This window comes from Haliotis asinina, chromosome 12, assembly GCF_037392515.1.
Source record: "Haliotis asinina isolate JCU_RB_2024 chromosome 12, JCU_Hal_asi_v2, whole genome shotgun sequence".
NCBI classification, from domain to species: Eukaryota; Metazoa; Mollusca; class Gastropoda; order Lepetellida; family Haliotidae; genus Haliotis; species Haliotis asinina.
The window spans coordinates 16886994-16914401 of NC_090291.1; the positions used below are offsets into that span (position 1 = coordinate 16886994).

Below are 27408 nucleotides of genomic sequence, written 5' to 3' on the forward strand. Positions count from 1 at the left end.
GGTTCATTTTCCTCAATTTAACGACTTTGGTAATAAACAGAATACTATATTCATGCCCATAACATTCTATGTTTACGACACTCGTGGCTAAATATTGGTATCTCCCTCACTCTCGCATTGGAAATACCAACATTTAGGCACTCATGTCGTGAACATAGTATGACATGGGCACTCAGATTATATCCTCTATAACTATTGCCAGTTTAGCCACTGCATGTCTAGATTATGTATCAAGTGTACATTACCAGCTTGAACAAGAAATTCTCTATGCTCCTTCTTATCATATTTTATGAATATACTTTAGGAACTGTGTTTCTGTAAAACATGTTCATTTCAGGGATAAGTTGTCAGTCTACTCCTGACTACAAAATCAGGAACTATATGAAAAATAAACGCAGATGAATTTTAATTCTGGGTCATCCACTGATCCAACATTTTGAGAGAACAAAAACATGCTACTGTATGTATCAAAGCCATTCATCTATGCAATTGATGTCATTTGGTTTGGAAGTATACTGTAAACTGAAAACAAAAATGGAAAACAATTTCACCCAATAGTTTGCTATTTTTATATCAGCCATCAAAATGATTCTATGTTGTATTTTCCTGCAATCAAACAAGCTGGAACCTGAACTTACGATCTTTGGACGGACATATTCCAGCATTGCATGGTCTGGATGTGTGGGGCTTGCTGCGAGACTTGCAAGCAAATGGGTGTGGTCTTCTCTGGCTGTCAATGCACTTGATGCTTCGTACCTGGATGCCACGCCCACATGTGGCAGAACACTGCAATACAACGTCCTGGTGGTTATACTCAGGAACAACCAATCACAAGGACAATGATTTAATTGTTTATTTCTACTCCTATCTACTCACAAAGCAAAAGGTATCTTGAAATGTTATTGATGAGAATGTTAATGAGAAAGATGGAATCAACTTTTAACTATGACACTTACACTAGTGGGAGATAATTCAACTACAACTGTCTAAGAAGCTTTGAATTAATTTGTATTCGGTACCATCGACACAAAGCACTGAGTTGGACTGTGTGTAGAAGTGTACCAAAATATGTGGTGATGCAGGTGTATTTCAGGTGACTATTACCAGTGTGTGAGAGAATGCAGGTGGGTGCCAGGTGTCAAATACAAGTGTGCTCGTCAACCAGGTGATATATACTACTCAAAGTGAAAAAGTGATGGACAACCGTCATTCATGTTCTTCCATATTTCTACTGGGTTATATCTTGGTTTTCAAAGTAAGCGTCTCTGGCTGCCCTATTAGGAAAACTGTCAAGACAGGGTTGCTTTTCATGTAAGGTTTCATGAATTCTGCCTAGAAGTTGGGGGCTTTCAGGATTATTGCTTCAGATTTGTGCACAAATATTGGTTTCTGAGTTAATACATTTAATCTGTCATGCCATGAGAGTAACATAAAAGAACAGGATTATCTGTAACTTCTTTTGAGTAGTATATACAGGTGTGCAAGTGCATTGGGTGGTATGCATGGGTAGGTGTATACAGGTATGTGTGCTTGCGGTCAAATACGCGTAACACAAAACATGTATTGGGTATGCAAGTGGTCATATATATGGATATGGAGGTGTGTGCACCTGGTGAGCTATTGAGATCTGTCCACCATGTGAGATATGTAGGTGTGTGCACCAGGTGAGATATGCAGGTGTGCGCACTAGGTGAGATATTCAGGAGTGTACACTAGGTGAGGTATACAGGTACGTGCACCAGGTGAGATATGCAAGTGTGTGCACTAGGTGAGATATGCAGATGTGTGAACGTTGTGATACACAGGTGTGCACTAGGTGAGATATGGAGTTAAATGCACCAGGTGAGATATTCAGGTGTTGGCACTTACTGGGATATGGAGGCATGTGCACGTACTGAGATACTAATGTGTATGCACCAAGTGAGATATTTAGGTGTGTGCAACAGGTGAGACATGCAAATATGTACACCAGGTGAGACATGGTGCATGAACTTAATGCTATGGAGTTGTGTGCTTCAGGTGTCACAGTGCACTAGGTGAGATAGGCAGATGTGTGAACTTCATGATATACAGGTGTGTGCACTTGGTAAAACACAGGTGTGCTCATTAAGTGAGATATGGAGTTAAATGCACCAGGTGAGATATTCAGGTGTTCGCACTCACTGAATCATGAAGGTATGTGCACTTACTGAGATATGGAGGTGTGCGCACCAGGTGAAATATGGAGGTGTGTGCACCAAGTGGAATATGGATGTGTGTGCACGCGGTAAGATGGGCAGATGTGTGAACCTGGTGATATATCAAGGTTGATGCACCAGGTGACAGACACTTACAGGTGCAACAGCAACAGCAACAACTACTGATGATGTCAAATCCAACACTCTTTTCATCAGATGTTACAGGTAGAGTATAGTTCAGTAAATGGATAAGGGGATTAACTATTTGTATATTGACAACTTCCACTGCACTTACATTATTGTATATTCATTATTTTTTAACTACTCTAAAAGGCACCTATTTAGATTTTACAGGAGCTTCTTTTTACTCCAATGCATGTACACACACCCCTTAAACCTCTATGTCCATGTCTCAAGCAAAAATGACTTAGAAAATGAAAGATGTGAGGTGAGTTCTATTTCGCATCAACAGTATTCTAGGTATACTATGGCAGCAAGAATAGTCTTCACAAATGGCCGCAGTGTTAATGCATGGTGATGAGGCCACTGTGTAAGCCTTGTGTGTGAGGTCACTGTGTAAGACTTGTGTGCGAGGCCAGTGTGTAAGGCTTGTTTTTCAGGCTACTATGTAAGGTTTGTGTGTGAGGCCACTGTGTAAGTCTTGTGTGAGAGACCTGTGTGTGAGGTCAGTGTGACTGAAGCTGTGTTAATGCATGATGAAGCATGAGTCTGCAGCAGCAGCAGCAGCAACTATCCCTGAAATGATGAGTGCAGTGTTACAGAAGCTGTGCGTGTGACGGGAAGCTACACTGTAACTGAGGAGGTGGTGCATAAGGGGCCGTGAAGCAAGATTGAGGAGGAAGGGGAAGGTCGGCCATGTTCCAAGCAGACATATGATGTTTACACTTCCTTACTGATGAACACTTTCACAATACTAACACAATGTCAGAGGTTCAGGTTCTAGAGAGAAAATAGGAACTTCACATGGCTTATTACAGAAATGCATCATCACTAAATTTATTTTCCCTCAAGTATCAACATTTTGATCTGCAAAAATCATTTGATTTGAAATATGACAAAAACAGAAACTTTAAAAATGAGTCTAACTTTTGTTCTGCTTGGCTCTTGGACCAACAATTACACACAAAACAAAATACAGTGACGATACAACAAACCACTAGCGTGACCGTCGAGTCACCATGCACACCTTGGACCAGTGCAAAGCATGCCAATATGGCCTCTGCCACGCACGTAGTGCCTGTGGGCACTCAACGAGCCAACATGTCTCCTCCATTGCCACGTTAGGTTTGCGATTGTGTTTACACTGAATATCTGTGGCGGGCGCATGCTTGCCATGTGCATCGACTTGATTACACTTGAGGTATCTCGACCGTCTCCCTCGACCGCATGTTCGTGAACACTAAGGCAAGAAAGCATGGCGTTTTTCATTCAACCAGTTCATGACTACGGAAGCTTATTGTAGAAGCAAGCATCTAAAGATTATATGTATATGATCATCTGACTATAGGTCCTTCCTTTGGTACAACAGTGAGGAAAAAGTGTTTATAGGTTTACACAACCATCACCTTTCAAATCATTCTTACCCCAGTGACAATAAAATTACCTTTTGACAAAATACAGTATACACTGATTCCGGAGGATATTTAGTCAAAGAAGAGCCGTAAAATCACTAATAGTGACGCCATTTTAAAATAAGAACTAGTTACGAAGACCTTTCTGGATATAATAATATACAAGTTACAGTTATTAACAAACCCTCCATAAGTGTTCAAAGGCTGAAATCTCTAGTTAATGAAGTCACCTGCTCTCTCTCAATTCTTTGAAGTCAAGTCTTGTGCTCAATAAGTTTAGTGTGGATAATGTGCTCTTTAATGGTGTACTACTTTTTTATATATTCCAAGCAGAAATAAAATGCTTTCATGCAGGTTGTTGTTGATTGACTAGTCTTTTTTTCTATCCTATTGCTCCACAAAAAAAATATTGCGTCTTATAGTTGCATATCTGAACCACAGCATTGTGTCCTTGCTGGGTTTCAGTGATATGTACAGAGTGGCAGAGGATCTTTTTCGTTATTGTGGTGAAGACATAGCAAGCTAAAATCTCCACCCATGAAGACCCAGGTTATCACTGGTCTTCAGCAAGCCATGCCTGTCATGAGAGGCAACTTAAGAGATTGGGCAGTCAGTCTCTGAGACTCTGTTGACACATGTCATCGTATCTCCACTGCATACATGAATGCTCATGATGTTGATCATTGGATTTTCTGGTCCAGATTTGATGATCTACAGACCCCTGATATATCTGGAATATTGCTGAGTGTAACAAGACTTAGATTTGAGCACTTAGTTAGTTTGAAATCATGAGCAAAAGTGTAAGTGAACTGTACAACATCCAACAAACACAATTTCACAAAAATTTAAAAGTCACATTAAAAAAAACAGAACCAAACACAATTTCATAAAACTGTAAAAAAATTAAGAACAAAACCAAACATTACTGAAAGCACTTTCTTTCTTTAACATATAGTGCATATTGTGAGATAATGTTAGGCAAACATGCTATTCAAATACATGTAATACATAATGCTTGCATTTAACATTTTCTATTAGACTGTATAATTTTACAGGATCATAGCATAATCTATAAATTATCTTAGAGGGAAATGTTATTCTAGAGAAGCAGAAGCTAAAGCAGTTTGTGATATTGCTCTCTGTATAATACCCACAGTTCTCTTTTCACACATTTTTTTAAATCTTAGTTTTTCCAGTCTCAGGATTAAGTATCAGTTTTCAGTAGAAATCATAAAATATTGAACTTTAACTAGATATGAACTTACAGGTCCCCATGGTGACAGCAGCCATTCATATTTCTCTTTACAGAGTGGCATTTTGCATGTGCGGGCCACGTTGGGTTTCTTCAGGCCTGAACACTCCTCCTCGGACAGTACACGGAACCCTCGCCGTTCACGACGACGGCAGATTATACGACGATGTTGCATGCCCTTGCCACACGTTGTTGAACACTGAAATCAGAAACACCTGGTACATCCATATCTGACGTTTTTCATACTTGATCATTTCTCAATTTGAAAAAGACCCAACAGTGAAATGTTTCCTGTTTCTCTGTAAACATGCAATGATCATGAAATGCTACAAATATCCTCGTCTCTTGTCATCATCCCATTTAGTCCTACTCACTCTGCTACTAACCTTACCGACATCAGCACACGCTGCCCCTAGTCCTGATCACTGACTCACCTTCCCCCACTTGCCCACGTGCCACTTGGACGGACACTGTTGAACATTACAACGTCTCTTTCTGGCAGGTTTCGGAAGGTGTTTACAGAATCTCCGCTTCAGGCGGCGATCTTTGTGCGAGGACAGTTTCTGGCGACATGTTATTTTCCGTATCTGTTTCCCGCTGCCACATGCCTTGGTGCAAGACTGCCACTCCTCAGCAGACCACCTGAAGCATCAAAACACAGCATGACCAAGAGGACACCAATAACTTTATCTAGATGTAGCCTGTATACCTGGCCTCATGAAGCAGAATCTCTTTAGGAGTAGTGTCATTTCAACTAGACCATCAAGGAGGATTTCAGGAGTGTTTTGCTAAAATCCCATTTACAAAACTATAAATTGTTCTGACCTTAACTGACTCATCTGTACATGCTTTAAATATCAATATTTCCTAAAACAGACTTACAACTTTGCAAATGAAACTTCACTGAGCAGAGCTAGTGAACAATACGTACTTAGAAGGCTTAGTGAATGTGTGCGACCTGAGAAGACCCCAGTCAATCTGTAAAAATGCCCAGTCACTGTGTTTAACCCTGACAAGTCCTCATTCAATGGGTCACGTGCTGCATGCTCACCTGGGAGGACAGGGCTGAGCGTTACATGGGAAGAGGCCAGTCTTAGGTTTGCGACGAGCATCACAGTACTTGTTGTCCACCACCACCCGGAGATCTCGCCGACATGATGCAGTGACATTCTTCTTCCCTGAAGATTGCAAGAATACTAAGCATTATCTTTGATTTTGTATTTCTCAAACAAAAAGTGTATACTAATTCAAGTCAAGTTAAAATCAAACAGATCCTAAAATCCTGCTGTCAAGGCAATAACTATTAGTAATCTAATCCAGAGCTATCATCACTTATCCTACATAGAGTCAACAAATCCCATTCTGAACAAAATCAGCAAATATCAACTACCACCCTGACTCATCATTCTTACCCAGAATCACTATGAAACATGTCCTGTACACTTTGCCACAAATACAATTCGGCTGCGCACACATTTCTTCCTATCTGTCCATGATTTGGTCCATACATACCACATAATATGATGAGATGTACATGTTGATTAATTATGAAGGTTGATACCATTGGGAAACAGATTTTAAGCATCAAGTTGGGATCTCGACCTAACTATGAGATTGGCTTATCTTCACATATACAGTATACATCCGCACTGATCCAGCCCAGATTGAAACAAGTGTCTGCCACAAACATGGCATCTGCATAATCCCCTAATGTAGCCTGTCACCAAATTTGAACATATTGGGGACAATGGTTCACGGGATATCGCGTTAAAAAGAATCATACATACGTACAAATGCAGCTGAATACACAGTTCCCAGCTCCATGTTGCAGCGGGGGACAACTACATGGATGAATGGAAACACACAGCAATCTCACCACCACAACTAATGGGTCCCATGCCATCCAATCTCCCATCCCCACACCCTACAAGAGTTTGGACATGCTCACCTCCAGCACATGGTTCTGTGCAGGGTGACACAGACACACTCCAAGTATACATCACTTTGTGTTGAATGGGTCGCGGTGCCATTGTGGTGGCGGTGGTGGAGGCTGTTGGTGCAGGGGTCAGCCGCAGCTCTGCTGGAGTTTTGGGAATGGTGTATTCATACACAATACCCGGGTTGCGGTCTTGCACCAACATCTACAACACAACACACATAACATCTGAACACTGTTATCTTTCCAACAGCATGTTCAGAGAATCTCAAACTCAACTCACTGACTCTGAATATCTTAAACTCAATCTATTAGTTTCATATCTTCACAACTGAGTGGACACTTAGCAGGTATTTTTGCCACCAAATCCTCACATGGTACTCTTAAACTACTTTAACTCTCAATGATAAACCTCACCATGAATGTTCTGATTTCAGTAAAGACTGCCAAAGTTCAGAGTGTGATAGACTCAAAAACCGATATATTGGTCTCTTCATAAATAAACTATTTTCCATGAAGAATTATTCTCCCTCACTGAATTGAAAGTCTGACGGCTCGATCCCGTTTGGTGTCATGTGGCAGCATCAGTTGCTGAAGACCATTTCTAACCTGAATCTTCACAAGTCACTAAGCGCAAGTCAATAGCATTTCAAATCTCTTTTATTATACAAGTGAACACCATCTGCATTCTTGGATAAATAATTTGAGTGAAAAGGCAATTGATCTTCCACTATAGATACACCCCAAGGTCTACTCGTCATTTTGCTCTAAGATCTCTTCACAAATGATATTGGGGGTGTGACTACCTCCAGGACAAGATCTTCTCCCAGAGGTCCGTCAGACTCCAGTGTTTCAGGGTTGCTGTATGGTCGCTTGTAGGTAAAGTCAGCCCCGCCAAGTTTGTAGATCCCGGGCCAAGCCACAGCTCGGTTGCCATTGAGGTAGTACCTGCCATAGATGTTACGCATGGCCAGGAAATTGGAAGAAATCTCCTTTTCTCGTATTCGGATATACCTTGCTGACTTGGGTAACACAGCAATTGGGAAATAAGCTGCAAGAAAGAGACCCAAATTCAGAAAAATGTGGTTAGTGAGTGGGAGGGTGGGTCAGTCTGTGAGTGAGTGAGTGCGTGAGTGAGTGAGTGAGTGAAAGGGTGTGAGTGAGTCTATAAGGGTGTATGGAGCAAGTTAGGCTGTAGGTTCTAATCTCACCGCCATAAAGTTTTTTAGTTGATTGATTTACATTTAAATCTGCAAATTTCTGCAGATTCATGGAAAATTGCCATCTCTGTGACAGTGAGTGAGTGAGTCAGTCAGTCAGTCCACCAATTAAGTGAAATGTAGTTCAAAAACATATCATACACATCATCAAAAGAAACTATCTTCAAGTCTAAAACCCCCACAAAGAATTGGCTACATTCAAATAACTATTTGACCTCTAAACAGTGAGCAGCATCTTAAATTATATCTATTATCACTGAACTAATTCCTATCACAAACAAAAGACTTCAGAAGCAGGTGTTTCTGGAGTGTCCTGTGTCGCTAACATGATCAGAAGATGACATATGGTTGATAAGGTCACTTACTGTTTAATCGGGGCTGCTGTGTGTATTGTCCTTGGATCAGTTTACAGGTAGAGTTATCTCCCTCACACACACCACAGATGTCATTTCGGGCAGCTGAGCCGATGACCAGGTCGCACCCTACTCTCTGTAACAAACACCAGATAGCGTTACAGTGACAACAGTGTGGCAGTCTTCACAACCATCATGTAGTCATGATTCCATCCTAATATCCTAGTATCCGAGCCAATGAGCAGGTGGCACCCTACTCTCTGTAACAAACACCAGATAGCGTTACAGCGACAACAGTGTGGCAGTCTTCAAAACCATCATCTAGTCATGATTCCATCCTAATATCCGAGCCAATGAGCAGGTGGCACCCTACTCTCTGTAACAAACACCAGATAGCGTTACAGTGACAACAGTGTGGCAGTCTTCACAACCATCATAGGACATGACAGATTTCACAACATCATGGCAGAGTTACTAAATATGACAGGTTCACCATATCATAACTGAGGTCTCATTTGTGAAACTATCACCATATCTTGCAGATTTATCAAACAATACACGATCCTCATGTCTTAGCAGAGTTTCTGAATATGACATGACCGCAATATCTTATCAGAGTTGTCAGACAAAATGAAATCAGCACATATCTTACCAGGAATGTCAGACAAAATAATATCAGCACATAAATTATCAGAGTTATTAGACAAAACAAAATCCACACATATCTCAGCAGAGTTGTCAGACAAAATAGGACCTGCACATATCTGAGCAGAGTTGTCTGACAAAATAAAGGAACTCATTCAATATCTTTGCCCTGGTGTTCATGTTAACAATATCTGAGCATCCAAAATGAAAATTTGTTTGAAATGAAATGTCAAACACATAAAATGTTGGATGGATTCCAAAGTGCAGCATGATGACACACAGAGAAGTAAAATAGTCTATTACTACCTTGCAAGCACCAGTCACACAAATGTTGTCATGGTTACAAGAGGTGCCATCAATTGCTAGATGCTTGACTGTGAACACAAAGTTTTGGGTCTCGGCCACACAATACAGCTTACATGGATCCTGGGCTGCAAGTAACAAACCATATACCATAATTTCAACATAATCAAATAATGTTTGAGAGTGGCATTAACTTTAATACTGAGTTGAGTGAGAATGGTTTTACGTAATGTTTAACCATATCCCAACAACATTACAGAAAGGAACGCCAGAAATGGGTTTCATACATTACACCTAAGTGGGCAACTGAACCCAGCAAGATGATCAAACACACTGACCACTAGGCCACCCTACGTCTCCATGGGGTATAAATGCTATTTTGCTTCTGACTACTCCTCTTCTATTATTACACACAAGCATGTGTGTTGGGATGCTTAAATTAATCCAGACTATGTCTAATCTTTAACAGCTAAATTTCATAGGAATAATACAAAAATGGTATAAAAAGCTACAATTCAATTCAATAAAAGAAGAAATAAGGGTGTGAACTCAACATAAGCATTGGTTGGGAACCAGGAAATGCTTATACAACTCTATTACCAGCATTTGAAATACTGCCTGGGACAGGTTATTATCAACAGAGACCGCCAGATTCTCAAATTTGCCGGTTAAAATTAAATATGTATATGAAGATATTCATCATATTTCAGGATAATATATCATTATCAAAACAGTAATAATTATAAATGATAAATTCCAAATGGATGATAAATTATGTCAAACCTGAATTATTTGCAGAGAGGTAAGTTTTGGTCAAGGCTGGCAAGTTTTACATCTAACAAGCCCTCTGGTCAGACTGAAATTTTTGGAAGCATCATACCCTGATGTTACATGTAAGGAACCTACCATTATACAGCTTCTTGTACGGCTTCCACTGCAGGTACCAGCCCTTGAATGGCTTCTCATTGTACGTGGAGCACTGGACTTCAAGGAAGTCATCATCCCCATAAGGGCAGGTCTGGGAACATATATACACGAGTCAGTTAGACTCCATACAACTGGGTACTTACACACATATACTGATGATTGTGTACTTAAGTTGATGATCAGCTGGTATGATGCATTAGAAATACTGTATATGACGTCACCTTTGCATTACAGATGACGGTCTCCTGTGTGAGTCCTTGGCAAGGTTTCCCGCCATACTGGGGCCTGTAACAACAATGTTATATAATGTGGGATCCTAGGTGATACAATCATATGTCACACACAGTCATACACCAGTCACATATCTCACACCGTCATACACCAATCATTTATCACACACTGTCATACACTGGCCATTTTTCACACACTGTCAAACACTATAACTAGTCACATATCACAAACTGTCATACATCAGTTGTTTATCACACACTGTCATACACCAGTCAGAGATCACAGACCGTGGGATGACGCTTAATTTGAACATAAATGATATAAGAAGACGCCATCCATATACTCATTACATATATATTCACCAACTTCTAAAGGCTTCTCAAGAATCTAATAATGCAAGATAGTAATTGGTTGCTGCAGTCCTCAGTTGCATGTTATTGTAAGTGATGATTAATACAGTTAGGGTACCATGAAAGGCAAGACTGACTTTACTTGCCGCTCATCCAAATCCTATTACAGACAGCAAATATGAGACATCAATTTGAAAAATATTCCAACCACATCTCAAAAGTGAGTGAGTATAGTTTTACACCGCTTTTTGCAATATTCCAGCAATATCACAACAGGGAAACCAGAAATGGGCTTCACATATTGTACTCATGTGGGGAATCAAAACATATGTAGCAGGCCATTTCTTCACGGGTTTAAAATTTTCCCAGGGAGAATCTGGCCTTATTTTGTCCTAGGATATTCTTACCCCCTGGAAAGTTTGGGCTAGGCTAAAGTTATCCCAGGGAAACTTTGTCCTTGGCCAAAGTTTCCCCAAGGAAGGTTTAGCCAGAGGGAAAGTTTGGCCTATTATATCAGGTCTTCAGCGTGGCAAGGCTAACCACTAGGCTACCCAACAGCCCCACACACATCACCCCATGAGAAGCGGCCACCCGGTCTTAGCATTTGGTCGGGATTACATGCAGGTTTAGAGGATGACAATACAATGCTTTAGCTCCTGGAAACCCCACAGTGCCAACCAATGCTGAGCATCAAAACACCTACATGTCTTCAATACATAATCCTGCTTTTATGAGTTGATCACAAGACACTTCAGAGCAATCAAATAGTTGGCCAGGCTCTATCAATTAGAACTGTGTACGCCAAGACATCAGTTACACAACAATCATGCTAAATCTATTATCTCCCCTTTGTGAGCTGCTTCACAACAGAAAAAGTGAGTCTTAGCATGGATTAAGACAACTGCCACGCTTCACAAGACTAGCAGTAATAAAACATTTATGGCCCATAATTCCTGTCAGTCCTTAAATCTCACCTCTACCCCCAGTAAAGAGGCACTGTCCCTATTCTGAACCTACCTCCAGGAAACCGTCCTCCTATAGAGATACACAAGCCTTAACCCCACTGTGTAAAAATGTCAGGCCTAATTCTGAAAGCAGCCCCTAGACCCCACAAATACAAATCCAGCAGAGGGCATTCATTGTATAATCAGAAAATTATAAAGTATAAAGTTCTGAAGTTGTTTTTCTGCTGTAAGAAATCAAAGAAGAAAAGTAACCCTCCCCTTCCGTGGGTGCCCTCAGGGCCATACAGTTCTTCCACAGTAGGTAACAATAGATCTAGCGGGCACCTGCGCAGAAAATAACAATGATTAACTGTGTTCCTAATCCTAATTGAGCCTCTGAGCACACAAGTCTGAAAGGTTTGGTGAACCATTACTGGCAATGTATGTTTGCAATAGTCTTCAGCTTGACGACAAGACAATTATTCTCTTTACCGATGTGCCTGTTGCATTGAACAATGGCGCACTGTTTAATGTTGGCCGACACTGCCACTGGTACAATGTTGACTTAAGCTGTAAATGATGCTTACCCAGGAAGGACAACAGCTTCAGACAAAGGGCTTTAGTAATAATATCGGCCTATCTTACAATATACACAACAGTCAATTATACGGATGCCTCTACTTAGCCTCTTGCTCCACTGTGTGAAAATCATTGTCACTAAACCAATAAAACATCTCACAGACGACAATTTTATTAGTCCCAGGCACACAGACAGACATCTCTAATGTTATTTGATGAATTTTGTTACCTAATTCAACAGACTTTTTTCCATTTCAACACAGATATATATGTGTTGGAGGTAGCTTTACAAACCATACAAAACAGGAAATAACGACAGCGTCTTTGTTCAGATACGTCTTTCAAACATTTGATAATGGATACTCTCAGTGATAGAGACAATATATTAAAGGATTTCAGATAGAGGTAGGATGAGGACAACTGAGCCCTGTGATATTTTGATAAAAAATAACTTTATTTCTGTGGATTATTCTAGCTGAATTACTTTAGTCTACTTACATTGAAATAATATAAATCTCTTTCTCCAGAAAGGTTGCCTGGTTTTGGAGTGCAATTTCAGATAGTGTTTGTTGTTTTCTGATGACATGCTCTCAGGATACGATGTCTTACAATCAGGTCTGACTATCTGTCTACCTCATAAATTCACCCCATGTTACTGTCACTATATTACACTTCACCTGGCGTTATTCCACCTCTTTCCATGCTCTTCGCACTGTTCCAGCTTACATCAGGTCACACTATTCCACCTCATGACACACTGGTCAACTTCAGGTCACACTATTCCACATCACATCAGGTCACACTATTCCACTTCAGGCCACACTATTCCACCTCAGGTTTCACTATTCCACTTCATGTCACACTGTTCCATCTCACCTCAATTTACTCCACCTCGCCTCAGTTCATTCCACCTACTGTCACCATATTTAACCCACAACTCTGGTTATTCCAGTTCACCTCAAGTTATTTCACTTAAAACAAGGGCCTGATCTAAACAATCATCACTTAACTAAATCCAGCTTTAAGTTCACAGATCTCTTTCCCATGCATGCTATGATATGTTTTTCAACACAGCTCAGCTGTTAAGCCATATTGTTATTGTTCTCTAAATCACAAGCAATCTTAAGAACACCTTTATAAATATGCAATCAGATATAAATTAATGCAAAATATTATTTGTTACTTATACTTATTTGTGACATATGGTGTACACAGGGTAGTACTTGAAACATACTCACAGGGGATTGTTACACTCCCGGCTCCGTGACTTAACTCCCTTGCCGCAGGTCCGTGAACAATCCGTCCACTTGGTCCACACAGACCAGTTTCCGTTCACTGGCTTTGGGCCATGGCGACCATATTTCACACATTTACCTTGGCGACACCACTGAAAGACAAAGGTGACATGGTAGCTTTGAGACCAGGAGAAAATGTTATGCAATACATTTATGAATTGAAAACTACTTTAATCTGATTGGTTAATCAAAGGTATCAAATCTCAATAACTCAGCGGTATCAATTCTCAATAACTCAAAGGTATCAAATCAAATATCAGCAGTCTAAATAATCCAGTCTGGACCAGACAATCCAGTGATCAACATTGTGAGCATCAACCAAGACAGTAAGTCTGCCCACCCGATTCTGTGAGTTGCCTAATATGACATGCGTGGGTTACTGAGGGTCAGGTCTAATCCAGATCTGGGATCAGTGCTCATACCTGGTCTGACTGGCTGTGACTCAATACAAACATGCCTTCACAACAGCTCAAACATTGCTGCCTGATCTAAGAGTGAGTGAGTGAGTTTAGTTTTATGCCACACTCAGTAATATTCCATCTATATGGCAACAGTCTGTAATTATTCAAGTCTGGACCAGGGTCTAGGTTTTTTAAGCTCTCCTAGTACTAAGATAGAAGTAAATGCCATGCATTAACACTACGACTATCTTAGTGCTAAGAGAACTTAAAAAATATAGACGCAAATGTTCAGCATGAGTATCAGTCTATGCAACTGGTTTACGATAGCACTGTCAACCACATCAACTAAGAACATTCAGTCACTAACTGATATCATTTTCTTTAGAGTGCATTGTCATTTATTAAAGCAAGAAGTAAACTTAGTCAAAAAGAGTTATTTTTTCTTGAACCAGCAACAAGTGTCACTGTACAACAATCTGTCCTATCTGAGTCAACAAGCACATGTTGTTTGTCAGTCTGTAACAATCAGTTTCAGCCAGGTATGATCAACATATCCAGAGGGAGGACCGACGGAGCCTGTACACGGTAACACTTACAAATGATTTGTTAAAAGAATTTCAAGAATTCCTGTTCATGTCAAGAGTTTAAATGAGGCACGCCCCAGTATAAGTGTGTAACTACTGGTGCAATGCTTAAAAGTTATTAAAAGTTGTAGGAAGACGTCACCTTGCAGCACCAGCCATCACAGAGGTGATCAGTGCACCGACACAATCAGATCCCTTTACCATAAGCTACACTGACCTACTCCCAAGGAAATATGCCTGAGTTTTTCCAATTGTCACTACATGCACGAAAATAAACATCAACCTGTTCCCAATTCTCCTGACATTTTACTTGGGAAAATGAGATGGTTTTCTTCAGCTCTCATTCTGACTGAAGCTCAGATAATACATTTGAATTAGCCTAGTGCAGGATATGATATTCTAATGTTGTTTTTATGCACAAAAATTTAAATCAAACAACTGTCATCAATTTAACAGGTTTGGTGTTTTTGGCTTTATTTAAACATTACAGAACAAACCAAAGATATAGTTACACTTTGAGTTTGCATCTGGTAATTCAAGTTTTTCTTATCGGATGTCATCTTTTATGCTGCAGTTGAAGAAATATTTGTTCGTGAAGAGATATACATCCTGACTGCAATACTAGGCTGCCAAATACATCTTTTTAAGCATGTAACATAGATCTGACACTTCCAGATTTTGTCATCAACTGGGACAGGGAGTGATAGCTCTGTAAGACTAGAAATTGTGAAATTCTTTGATTACTGTGTGATATGTTCTCACTGAGTGGACCTAAAAACCTGTCTTGATAATTACATGTCAGTGTGTTATCTCAACAATCACTAAATGTTGTATTTACACTTACACTGAATTGGACTATCAAAATCTAGGAGATGCAATTGCTGTTGAATGGTGGAACACATAAACCTGAGTGTGTTAAACCTGTAGCTCTACCCAAATGTCAGCAAGTTGTGCCTACTACGGTCCCATGTGTCTATGTTGTGCCTACTGTCCTCCGCCGTGACCCAGTTGTGCCTGCCATTCTCCCCAATGTGACCAAGTTGTGCATACTATTCTCCGAAATGTGACCAAATTGAGCACTCTACTCACCCAATGTGACCAAATTGAGCCTACTAGTCATCCCAATGTGACCAAATTGAGCCTACTATACTAACTAATGTGACCAAGTTATGCCTACTATACTCCCAATGTGACCAAGCTGAGCACTCTACTCCACCAGTGTGACCAAATTGAGCCTACTACTCACCCCAATGTGACCAAGTTGTGCCTTCTACTCTAAAAATGTGACCCAACTGTGCCTAATACACCCTAATGTTAAAAAATGATGCCTACTACTCTCTCCCGGTGTGACCAGCTTGTGACCAGCTTGCCTACTACTGTGACCAAGTTGTGCCTACTACTCATCAATGTGACCAGGTTGTGCTAACTTCTCTCCCATGTTATCAAGTTATGCCTACTTCTCTCTCCCAACGTAACCAGCTTGTGCCTATGATTCTCATCGATGTAACCAGGTTGTGCCTACTGTTCTCCCCAAATATGACCAAGTTGTGCCTACTACTCTCCCATGTGACCAAGTTGTGCCTACTATTCTCCCCAATGTGACCAACTTGTTTGTGCCCACTACTCTCCCATGTGATCAAGTTGTGCCTACTATTCTCCACGATGTGACCAAGTTGTGCCTACCTACCATACCCGCACCACAAGAGGTTCCTTCAGCCGCCGGCAGAAACTTGGTTTCACATCGCTTGTTGCCCCGGTAACACCATAATGCCTTACATGTATCCTGAAGGGAGAGCATGAAATTATAATAGGAAAGATTAAGCCATAAAAGTCTTCATGTGTATTTCTATTTATCACATAAAGAGATACTGTCACAAAACCAAAACGATGAATTCAAAACAATCCTGTTCATAACAATATTGTTCAAATTTGTAAACAACATCAAGTCCCCAAATATTAGACCAGTTTAAATCGCAACATATGTTGTTGTTTTTCAATTAACTAACTGAATAAAACATATTTATAACCCAAACACCTGTATCATGCAATACTGCCCCAGAAAATTTACACAATATCAGTCTCCAAAACTGGATACATTACAATTGGACATTACATAGATATCGCTTTGAAATAAATCTCTCACCTTCCCAAAGTCGTATGTACAAAGCTTGGCCTTGCTTCCAAACTGCCACTTGCACTGGACATCGGCATTGTACAGCTCCCCTGGCAGCTTGGTGGGGAACTTCAGCTCAGCCACATGCTTGGGTTTGTCCTCCAGACAGACTGCTTGAGGGGTGCTGGGGAGTAACACAGAGTCAGTGAGTGAGTGAGATTTAGGTAGAAATGCCATGACATAGCAATAATTTTTCAAAAACCAAACAAATATCGACACATTCTAAACTATATCAATGTTTAGTTTTGAAAGTATAGGTTTAAAAATGTTTTTTGATGTTTGAGAGTCATAAATGATTATTTTTTCCTCACAAAGATAGTGGGAAAGTAGAACTTATTAATGTCTGAGAACAAAAAACATTGATCTTTTCATGGACAATAAAATATGAACTATTAATATTCAAAATGTCACTAATTTTATACAATAATATTAAGGAAATAAGCACTGCAATACGCATCTGTGACATGGGTATGGGAATCAGTTCATGAAACATGTATCGTGACAACCATAGCTTAAGGCTGCTTTGACAGTAGTTACAATTTGAACAGGTCTCAGCTTGATGTGAGAAGAATGCCCAAAAGTGATGTAGATCACTGACGTTTACAACTTGAGCAAGGCAACAGCGCTGGCATCTTTAACTTTCAGGGGTGACAAATTTCGCTATGAATGCACATACGTAGCCAGTAGCTATTGGATTGTGTCAGCAACTCACAAACCCAGTCCATCCTGTATGTACCCACAGCTGACTCACTCACTTTAGGAATTTTGTGAGGTAGGCTCTGCTGCACACTGACCACTGGAAGAGTCCATCTTTCCCCATCAAGGTAGGAGCCATGATAGAACCTGCACTGTGAGTACAGTAGTTCCCCTCACCATCATGGTACATACCAAAGCTGCAACACACACAAAAAATATAATGTTCCATCAAGTTGAAACAAATTCCAGAAGAAACAAAACTTAATTTGACTAAAAACATTAGAAGTTTAACATTTGGCTCATCTGGTCAAGACTCAATCAATGTTTGTTGTCTAACAACGCACTCATCAGTATTCAAGCTATATGGGAATTCCAGAATCTGGACCAGACAATCCAGTGATCAACATCATGAACATAAATCTACGCTATTAGGATACGATGACACATGTAATCCAAGTCAGCGAGTATGACTACCTGATCCCCTTAGTCGTCCCTTATGACGTGCATGGATTGCTGAAGACAGATTCTAACCCAGATCTCCAAGGATCATTTCCATAAGAAAAATAAAGGATTGGATGAAACATCGGGAGCTAAACAACTGGCATGTTGTGTCTAGACTCAATTTACTTACTGATTGTTGGTAGTGATATATAGGTATGATACTTTTTAACAAGTCAGTTTAGTCTGCACATACTTATGTCCCATTTCGTGTGCAATGGTGAGTGCCGTGGCCAGTCCTGTGTCCTCATTGATGGTGCAGCTTCGGATTCGGTTACACATGCCCTCTATGGGAGCAAAACCTGGACACAAGGGGGATAACTCTCAATACAAACCATTACAACCTGTGATACAATACTGAATCAAAACAACTCCCATTCAACAAGAAGATATATACTGGACAAAATAAGTTAGGGATATTGGTATTTTTATGATTGTTATTTTATTAGTGTGCCAATGAATAAATGGATTCATAATTTCAAACTTGCACATTTCACTAACTATTTTTGTCCTGCATAGTTAGATCATAAGTGCTCAAAATAAAGCCATTTAAAACTGCATGTCTAGGCATTGACTGTTGTCTACCAGATGATGGATCAGTTTTGAACTGTTACAATTTAAAAACATTCTGACAAAAATAATGTTATTTTATGACTATGACAAAGTGCGTGTGCAAAACATTCTGTGGCAGAGTGAGTATGTTGGGTTTAATGCTAATTACTGGTAGAGCATCATTCCTGTGATGTGTGACCTTACTGTGAGGAAAGTCCAAATGGATGATACATTTACATCTGTGCTACTTCCATGAACCAAATGATCATAGGTATGGTGCAAACAAACCTAGAACATAATTGGAAGATTAACTGGGATTTGATCCAGTAATCATTGTCTATGAGTGGGTAAGTGAGTGAGAATATTTTTTTTAATTTTTTTTTTTAGCAATATTCCAGCAATATCACCACAGTGGACACCACAAAAGGGCTTCAAACATTGCACCCATGTGGGAATCGAAAATGGGTCTTTGGCATAATGAGTGAACACTTTAACCACTAGGCTACCCCCACTGCTCCCATTGTCTGATCTATCTGAGGCTACATGTTCATGCTTCATTCCTGATGCTTTTATAAGCAGACACAAGTGTCTGATGGTAAAACTATATCATGCTTTAATTCAATGAAAACAGGGATAACTGCCTGTGTGCTTTATCAGCTTTCTACAGAGACAATGGACGCTAACCATATCACCTCCTATCAATGTTAACCAAGAAGAACATTTTCTCAATGTGTATGAACAACAGAGATACCAGATGGCTTTTAGTAAACGAAACAAACCTGGCATTTTGAGGTCTGCATAGAAGGACGACATAACAACATTGAGCTGTACAGTGGAATAACAGCAAAAACACAACCCTCCTCACTCTGACATTTCATTCATGAAACATATACAACTCGGTTCTTAGATGTTGGAATGTTTTGGTTCAACTCCAGAATAAAGCTTACACTCCTTTCAATATTGTTTAACTTAGTTTCCACGACAACCAAGAAATAATTTTTGAATTCCAAGTGGAATTGTTCACAAACAGAAGTTTTTAGCCCAAAGGGAAATAAGTTCTGGGAACTTGGATGATTGCCAAGCTTGATTTAAGGAATTCAAAACTACTGGCATTTAACTCCATCATATTATGTATTACTATGTAACAGTACTGTCACTGTCAAAGAAATACTGGCATATAGGGGAGTGGTAGTGAATGAGCATAATTAAGCATCTGTTCCCTGAATACAAGAAACAAAGGTACACAGCTGAGAATAATGCAGTATATTTTGCTTATAATGACTGAATTTAGTTTTATGCTGCTTTTAGCAATATTCCAGCAATATCATAGTGGGGGATACCAGAAAATGAGCAGCACACATTGTACCCATGTGGGGAATCGAACCAGATCTTCAGCGTGACGAGCGAACGCTTTAACCACTAGGCTACCCCACCGCCCCATTTTGCTTATAATGAAACTATTGTATGACTTACTGAGTGAGTGAGTGAGTTTGGTTTTACACTGCAAACAGCAATATTCCAGCTACAAGGATGCAGGTTGTAAATAATCAAGTCTGGATCCAACACTCCAGTGATGAGGAGCATGAGCATCGATCAACACAACTGGGATACGATGATGTGCGTCAACCATTAGCCAACGAATCTGACAACACAATCCCATTTGTAACCTTTTATGACAAGCATGGGTTACTGAAAATTAATTCAGTTTGGACAACCAACTGTTTAAACAATTGGCCTGAAAACATAAATGTTCAACAAAGTGCTAAAAGTCAGTAGCACAATAAATGGACAATAATAATAAGAAATTCATGACCGTACCAAGTGTATCACAGGGTGCATTCTTATAGGAGCAGAGATCCATTCCAGTGAGGAGTATAGCATGGTCATGCTGGCGACCATTGGCGCCAACGAGGACAGACTGCCAGGTACAGAAACTGTTGAGTGTTCGATCTGCATGGTGACTCACAACCAGACCTGGCTACGTAATAACAACACTATGAGGGTTTTTTCAAACCAGAAACTGTTAAAGAAAAAGTTATTAATGTTAATGTCACAAAATCCTGATAACTTCCTCCAGTGTGTTTTTGGCAACTCCAGCTATCTGGAAGTTCCCCATGTGTTTTGATAACTTGGAGATAATGTTCCTGGAGTGTCATGGACTGAGATACACACATTACTTCAGGACTGAGTATGACTAGAGTCAATAAAACACTAATGAGACATATGTTCTTGATTATTTAACACATTTTATCGTCCAAATCTGGCTTCCAAATGAGAATGAAAACAGTGATGTCTCCTAGGAGACAGTCAATCAAAATGCTTTGCAGACCATTGTGGCATCATCAGTTATCAACATGTCACAATCAAATGAGATACTAATTTCTGGTTAGCTGTACTGTTTACATTGTGGATATGAGTGAACAAGATCATAGAATTACTTTAGATAACAATGGAATCTTATAAATGCCTTTTAACATCAAACATATCAACACACATCAGTACAATTTAGAGACATTCTTGTGAGACTCATTGTATCTTCATGCATGTGACAAGACAGATAAGAGAGTGAGATAAGTTTTATGCTGCATTCAGAAATATACCAGCTATACGGCAGTTGTCTGTAAATAGTTGAGTCTGGACCAGACACAACCAGGGGTCAACAGCATGAACATCACTCTACATAACTGGGTTACAATAGCATGTGTACACCAAGCCTGTGAACCTGATCCCGTTAGTCGCCTCTTACTACAAGCATGAGATACTGAAGATCAATTCTAACCCGGATCTTCATGGGTACTTGGTATTACACCTTTTCAGTAAGTACTCCATCATCATGGTGGCCAGCTCTTTATAGAATATTTCCATCATCTTAGTTTTGCCCTTACAGGATTATAATGCAAGAAAAAAGACACTATCATATAACACTATAATAACTGCTTGATTCCCTTGTATTAACAGTAAATAGATCTGATGAGGCGCAGACTGGAAAACACTAAGTGAAGCTTTAAAAACCAAAGACTGTTATGTGGCTTGTCAAGTGACGAATGCCACTGATTCCAGTATGTGCGGTGAACCTGATGTGACAATTAACTCAATATGTCAAGTCAGAATGTGTCATCTTATCAATACAGTTCATGCATACAATTCTTTAATGATTTCCTGCTTCCAACTGTTAATTATCGCTACAAAGCCTTCCAGTAAATCCCATTGTACAGTCAACAACAAGAAAATGGCCTAGATTACTGAGGCTCTCTTAGCACTAAGACAGTCATAAGTTAATGTTAACATATGGCACTTTTGACATGCTTGGGGCTAAGAGAGCTTCGAAAATCTAGGCCATGGTTATCTGCTTGCCATTCACCTACCAGTAAAATCATTAAACAGGCGCTTACCAAGTGTAAGTGCTACATGTCAGCCCAACAGGTTGCAAAGTTTTATATTCACATAGTATTGAGGGCTTGAGCAAATATAATAACAAAAACCATGTGCAAGCTCGGGCATTTTTTCAATGGTACCTATGCCTGTGTTAAACTTTCCTCATTCTCAACCAGTATTTTCAACCTGCATGTTCCCTTTCTTAAGATTCAGAGACATATCAGCTGAAATAACTCATTTCAGCTTACCCCAACTCTCTAAAAGACTGGATCAGGCCTGAATATCAACATGCACCAGCCCTCCAGCAGAATGAGACACCCCCCCATGTCAGTCTACCTCACCCTCCAGAGGAATGGCCCAACCCGCATGTCAGCTTACCTCATCCCCCTCCAGGAGAATAAGACCAACCAGGACTATGTTGATGATGCTCCCAAGACTCTGGTCCTCGAACAGCTTGGACACCTGTAATTGAATCAAATGTGTTGAAAGATTTTTGCTAGCAAAAAAGTCTCAGCTAACATACACTCTGCTTATTTGACATTTTCTCATCAAAATATAAAAAAAACATAGGAAATGTGAAATGTAATGCAAATTCAAGTCTTTTGACATCATGCTGAAGACTCAGGTCCGATGCCCCACATAGGTACAATGTCTCACACATATTTCTGGTGTCCTCTGTGGTGTTAGTGCTGAAATATTGTTAACAATGTCAGAAAACTAAACTCAGTCACTCACTCTTTTGCCACAAACGGTGATAATTTGTCCACAAACATGCCCATTATTATGAAAAATACTTTGAGCACCATTTCTATAGTTTCATGGTTTGACCATCTGGACATTCAACATGCTGCCCAAGATACATATGGACATTCACATTCATCATTTGTCACCGACTAACTGTGCCACAATGTAAGTAAACATGAACCATTGTAATTGTTAAACAGTAGCACTCATCTGAATTCCATCACAGAAACTGTGTCAGCTCCCTCCCTTTCTTCCCCACCCTGCTCTAGGCGGTGGTAGTAAATAGCAAATAATCTGACAACTACATAAATGACTTATCTATATCATGACAACTTGCCATGAAAGAAAGTATTTCCTCTTTTGACAAACACTCACTGTATCCCCAGCTATACTACACCTAAAGGAAAGGTGTGGCTGTCTACCATGTCTTCAGAACAAGGGTCATGCCCTTTCAGCAATGGGCATATCACACAGTCCCATACTGACCAAGTTCCTTGCTAATTCTCAGCTTCATCCTTCTTCAAGTAAGGCAAAGAATGTCCATTTGCTTGACCTCATGTGGTGTCTGACTTATATTCCGAGTACAAAGTCCAGCATAATATGTCTAGATTCAGTATGCATTCAAAATAAACTCAGGTCCAGACAAAATTTCAAATGTTAATAAGTACACTTACATATAAACAATATGCACAATTTAGAATAAATTAATTATATTTTTCATGTATGTACATGTCAAACTTGTGTCTTATTTCTCATATTGTTTCCATTCAATTAGATTGAGTCCATTATAAAGAAACTACTTTGTATTTGAATGCATCTGTGTGTTCTATATATACCATGCATTTTTCCTCTATATTGTTTAGAATATTTCTACATTTTCCACATAGAATGATATTCAATACCTACCTTATGTGCACACTTCAAACTAAATATGTCCAGAACTGTCAGTATATACAGAATATAAACAGGTTAGAAACTCCCAGATGAATGGCTGAGGCACATGGTTTTACTTGAGGCTTTAACTGTGATAGAGTCATTCATATCAAACAATATTGTCTTGCCTTGATGTTAAGAGAATGAGTGAGTGAGTTTAATTTTACAATGCTTTTGGAAATATTCTAGCAATATTACCGCAGGGGACACCAGAAGTTCAGTTAGATAGTTTGGACTTAATGCATTGTACCCACATGGTGAACCAAACTGGATCTTCTGCGTGATTAGTGAACACATATTTAATCACTAGGCTACCCCAAAGCAGCGCCCGTCTTGATCTGAACACTTACCATATTAAACAGGGTGAGTGTGTATGTTGTAATATTCTTGTCGCCATGGTTATGGTACATTGTCTTATCAACCACAACCAGCATCTCTACTGTTCGTTCCTTGACTGCTTGGGTCTGTGGCCATTGCTTCCTACTGGCACGGCGCCATCGCCATTGTCCGGAACTGCCATCATGGAATGCTTGGGTAAATGCTACCTCAAAAGAGAAACAAATAAACTCGAATAAGTTAGTGTACAAGGCAAACAGTCCTGGCTAGCTATTCTCAAAACATTCGTAGCCCTACGAACTTCTTAAGGCCATTCTTAACACATATCAAAGATAAGAATTCTTAGGGCTACGAACGGGCCAAGGTGTTTTTAGTACTGTTTTTAGTAAGGTTCTATTCTGCCATGATGGTGTTTGTGCAACTGTTTGGGACTGTGTTCCTGTCATGATGACAGTAGTGGTGTATGTAAAGATGGCTGTGTGGCAGAGGCATCTTGGATGGATGAACTTCACTGAGGAGAAAAGTGATGGAGTAAGTAAGAATAGATCAGGTGAGGATGGTCACGTTGGTGAATGAGATGGGCTGTGTACTAAATAGCAAAAATCCACTGGCCCACTAGCTCATTTATGGCTAGTAAGAATCCAGTCAGGTCAGTAAATCTCCACAGTCACTGGCTCGACTGGCTGGTGAATTTTCAAAGTGTCTTTTTGTAAACATATCATCTCTGACTTGTGGGCAAGCAACTTTCAGGTCTAGTTCAACTGGCTAGCAAATTTGGAAACTATTTGTCTCCCTGGATATCTGTATTACAATGATTCACTATGCTTTGACATACTGGATGTATCTGGTAACTCTGAGACATTCACTGTTCTTCTGGTACTGAACAGTAAGTGCTTCATGACAGTGGCTGATGACTGGGGCAAGCTGGCCAAACATCACCAGATGGGAACCATCAGCTTCTGGGATGAATTCCTAAAGACCTAGACTGACCTGACAAAGCTAATCTCCAACACCCGCTAATTGTTCTACTTTCCTTCATCACCATGACTGGAGGATAAAAAGCATGGTAAGCATGGCACCTGCCATATCACAATTTCTCTTTCAACTTCACAGCAGCCTGGGTGGCAGGCATATCAAGCAGTCTCCTGACTGTCCAATCTACCTTGTTAGTTTGTAATTACATGTTTGTTTTCCTGAACCTACTGACCTTGGTAGAAAATACCAGACCAGATGTACCATATCAAAATATTTGATATTGCCACTGGAACACTAAAGACACTTAATGGAACCTACCAAACAAAGTGTTATGGCAAAGAGGAAACTAAATATTTGTTGTTATCATGTAAACAGTGCTCCTTGATATCCCGTCTGGACGATAATGTTTCAAAACCAAATCAGGGAAAAAAGAGCATCATACTGAATGTTTCTAAAAAATGTGCCGATTCCCATCTGAAGTAATATAAATATTGCATGGACCTGTATAAGTTATATGAAAAAGTGACAAACTATTGTTAAAGTTTGACCACGAGGAACTGCTCTCAAGTCATGCTTGTTCTGCAGACAGATGGGATGATAATAAGTTCACGCTTGAGTGAGTGAGTGAGTGAGTTGAGTTTTACACCGCAGTCAGCAATGTTCCAGCTATATGGCATTGGTCTGTAAATAATCGAGTCTGAATCAGACAATCCAGTGATCAACAACATGAGCATCAATCTGCGCAATTGGGGACCAATGACACGTCAACCAAGTCTGTGAGTTTACCACTCAATTCAATTATTCACTTCTTATGACAAGCATAATTGCCTTTCAGGACAAGCAAGGGTTGCTAAAGGCCTATTCTACCCCACACCTTCACGGGTCTGTCCTGCAGAGAGAAGGACACAGGCTACAGACTGGCTACAGACTTAGTTCATGCTTGAACCAGCAATTTTCCAGCTATATGGTGGAGTTCTGTATATAATCCAGTCTGTACCAGACAATCCAGTGCTCAACAGCATGAGCATCGATCTGCACAATTTGGAACCGATGACATAAGTCACATTAATTTTACTACTCTGAACAGCTAAAGAAATTCAAGGTTTGAAAAAATGAAGCATCAATGTTTATGTCTTCCATTATGAGATTAAAGTGCCATCCTCCATTGACACAGCTGTACATGAAATAGGACAAATTCTAACAGGTGGTTCTGATCCAAAAGCAAAATGAATTTGTTGATGCCTTTTGTTAGAACTTATTACGATATTTTCACCTTGAAGTATGATAGACCTACTATAGATTGCCAAATGAAGTTACTGAATGTATTCTTACCAGAGTATTTTGGGGATTCAAACATTCGTTGATGCCTTGTCAATATTGACAGTTTGTGTGGCTTGCCAATCGTATTGTCAAGGTCTAGGTCAAGTACAATGTGATGCTCGAGAGGTTCGATGATATAGTCTTCTTCAGCTGTGCGTATAATTCCTGTCTGTAAAGAAAAAGTAACATCTGAATAACGTCCTTGATGACATCCAAAGACACAACATGTTTATAAGAATATGGACACTACCACCCAATCATAGAGCTTTTGATCATGTCAAACTGACAGACAACACTAGTCTCTGAAATGAACATATTTTAAAGAAACACAAATTCATGATAAAAAAAGATAATATAATGAAAATGAGCCCCAAGACTTCATCCTTTCCTGAAACTGTTGAAATCTAGACATGCCACATATAGACTTGCATGGGCTTTCATGGATTTTTTTCAGGGTTTGTATGACAGACAAGTTCCACCTAATCCAGGCCTGAGCAATAATCATGGCACTGTTTCTCCACGGACAACAATTAAACCAGCCTCTGTGAGACACCTCTGCTCCAATATCATATACAGGTGTGCAACTCTATTTCTATCATACAATATGATCTAAGCACTTAGGTTGTTGTTAGCCTATGTTAAAGTACAGTACATCACCTTATTGTAAAGATCTCTTGGAACCACCTCTGATGGACTTCACAGTAGAAATCAATCTTGCTGTGTGTGATGACATTGAAAACACAAAACACAAACCCCACACACACTCCATACTATATACCTGATATATGCCACACTGTCTCAAAGGTGAATGAAGTGCCGTAATATATTTGAAAAATTGGCGGTATTTCCACGAGATAAGAATCAAACCAGGCATGATAATTAGCTGCCTATATGCTAAGAGTTCAGACTCAACATGGAAACAGCAAATGAGGTAACCAACATGTGGTATATTTGATTTCAGATATGGAGAATGCCACCCACAGACTGAGGACACCTTGCTTAATCCCCAATGGCAAT

At 39.8% G+C, this 27408-nt stretch overlaps 1 protein-coding gene across 2 annotated transcripts in view; it reads right to left on the bottom strand.

Moving 5' to 3' along the window:
* The window catches only part of LOC137258238 (A disintegrin and metalloproteinase with thrombospondin motifs 16-like), a 132882-nt gene that overhangs the window by 7242 nt on the left and 98232 nt on the right, over positions 1 to 27408 (bottom strand). The window contains exons 4-23 of one of the 2 annotated variants that reach the window (XM_067795831.1): positions 26404 to 26560; positions 24111 to 24301; positions 22462 to 22545; positions 20527 to 20686; positions 18353 to 18458; positions 17718 to 17855; positions 16933 to 17086; positions 16477 to 16572; positions 13748 to 13896; positions 10627 to 10690; positions 10385 to 10496; positions 9482 to 9606; positions 8543 to 8666; positions 7764 to 8008; positions 6970 to 7162; positions 6073 to 6199; positions 5456 to 5663; positions 5035 to 5220; positions 3385 to 3597; positions 639 to 786 (exon numbers count right to left, since the gene is read on the bottom strand). In XM_067795831.1, the coding sequence (XP_067651932.1) occupies positions 639 to 786; positions 3385 to 3597; positions 5035 to 5220; positions 5456 to 5663; positions 6073 to 6199; positions 6970 to 7162; positions 7764 to 8008; positions 8543 to 8666; positions 9482 to 9606; positions 10385 to 10496; positions 10627 to 10690; positions 13748 to 13896; positions 16477 to 16572; positions 16933 to 17086; positions 17718 to 17855; positions 18353 to 18458; positions 20527 to 20686; positions 22462 to 22545; positions 24111 to 24301; positions 26404 to 26560 (2980 nt within the window). The remainder of the gene's footprint in view (positions 1 to 638; positions 787 to 3384; positions 3598 to 5034; positions 5221 to 5455; positions 5664 to 6072; positions 6200 to 6969; positions 7163 to 7763; positions 8009 to 8542; positions 8667 to 9481; positions 9607 to 10384; positions 10497 to 10626; positions 10691 to 13747; positions 13897 to 16476; positions 16573 to 16932; positions 17087 to 17717; positions 17856 to 18352; positions 18459 to 20526; positions 20687 to 22461; positions 22546 to 24110; positions 24302 to 26403; positions 26561 to 27408) is intronic. The other variant, XM_067795833.1, reaches the window with a different exon arrangement.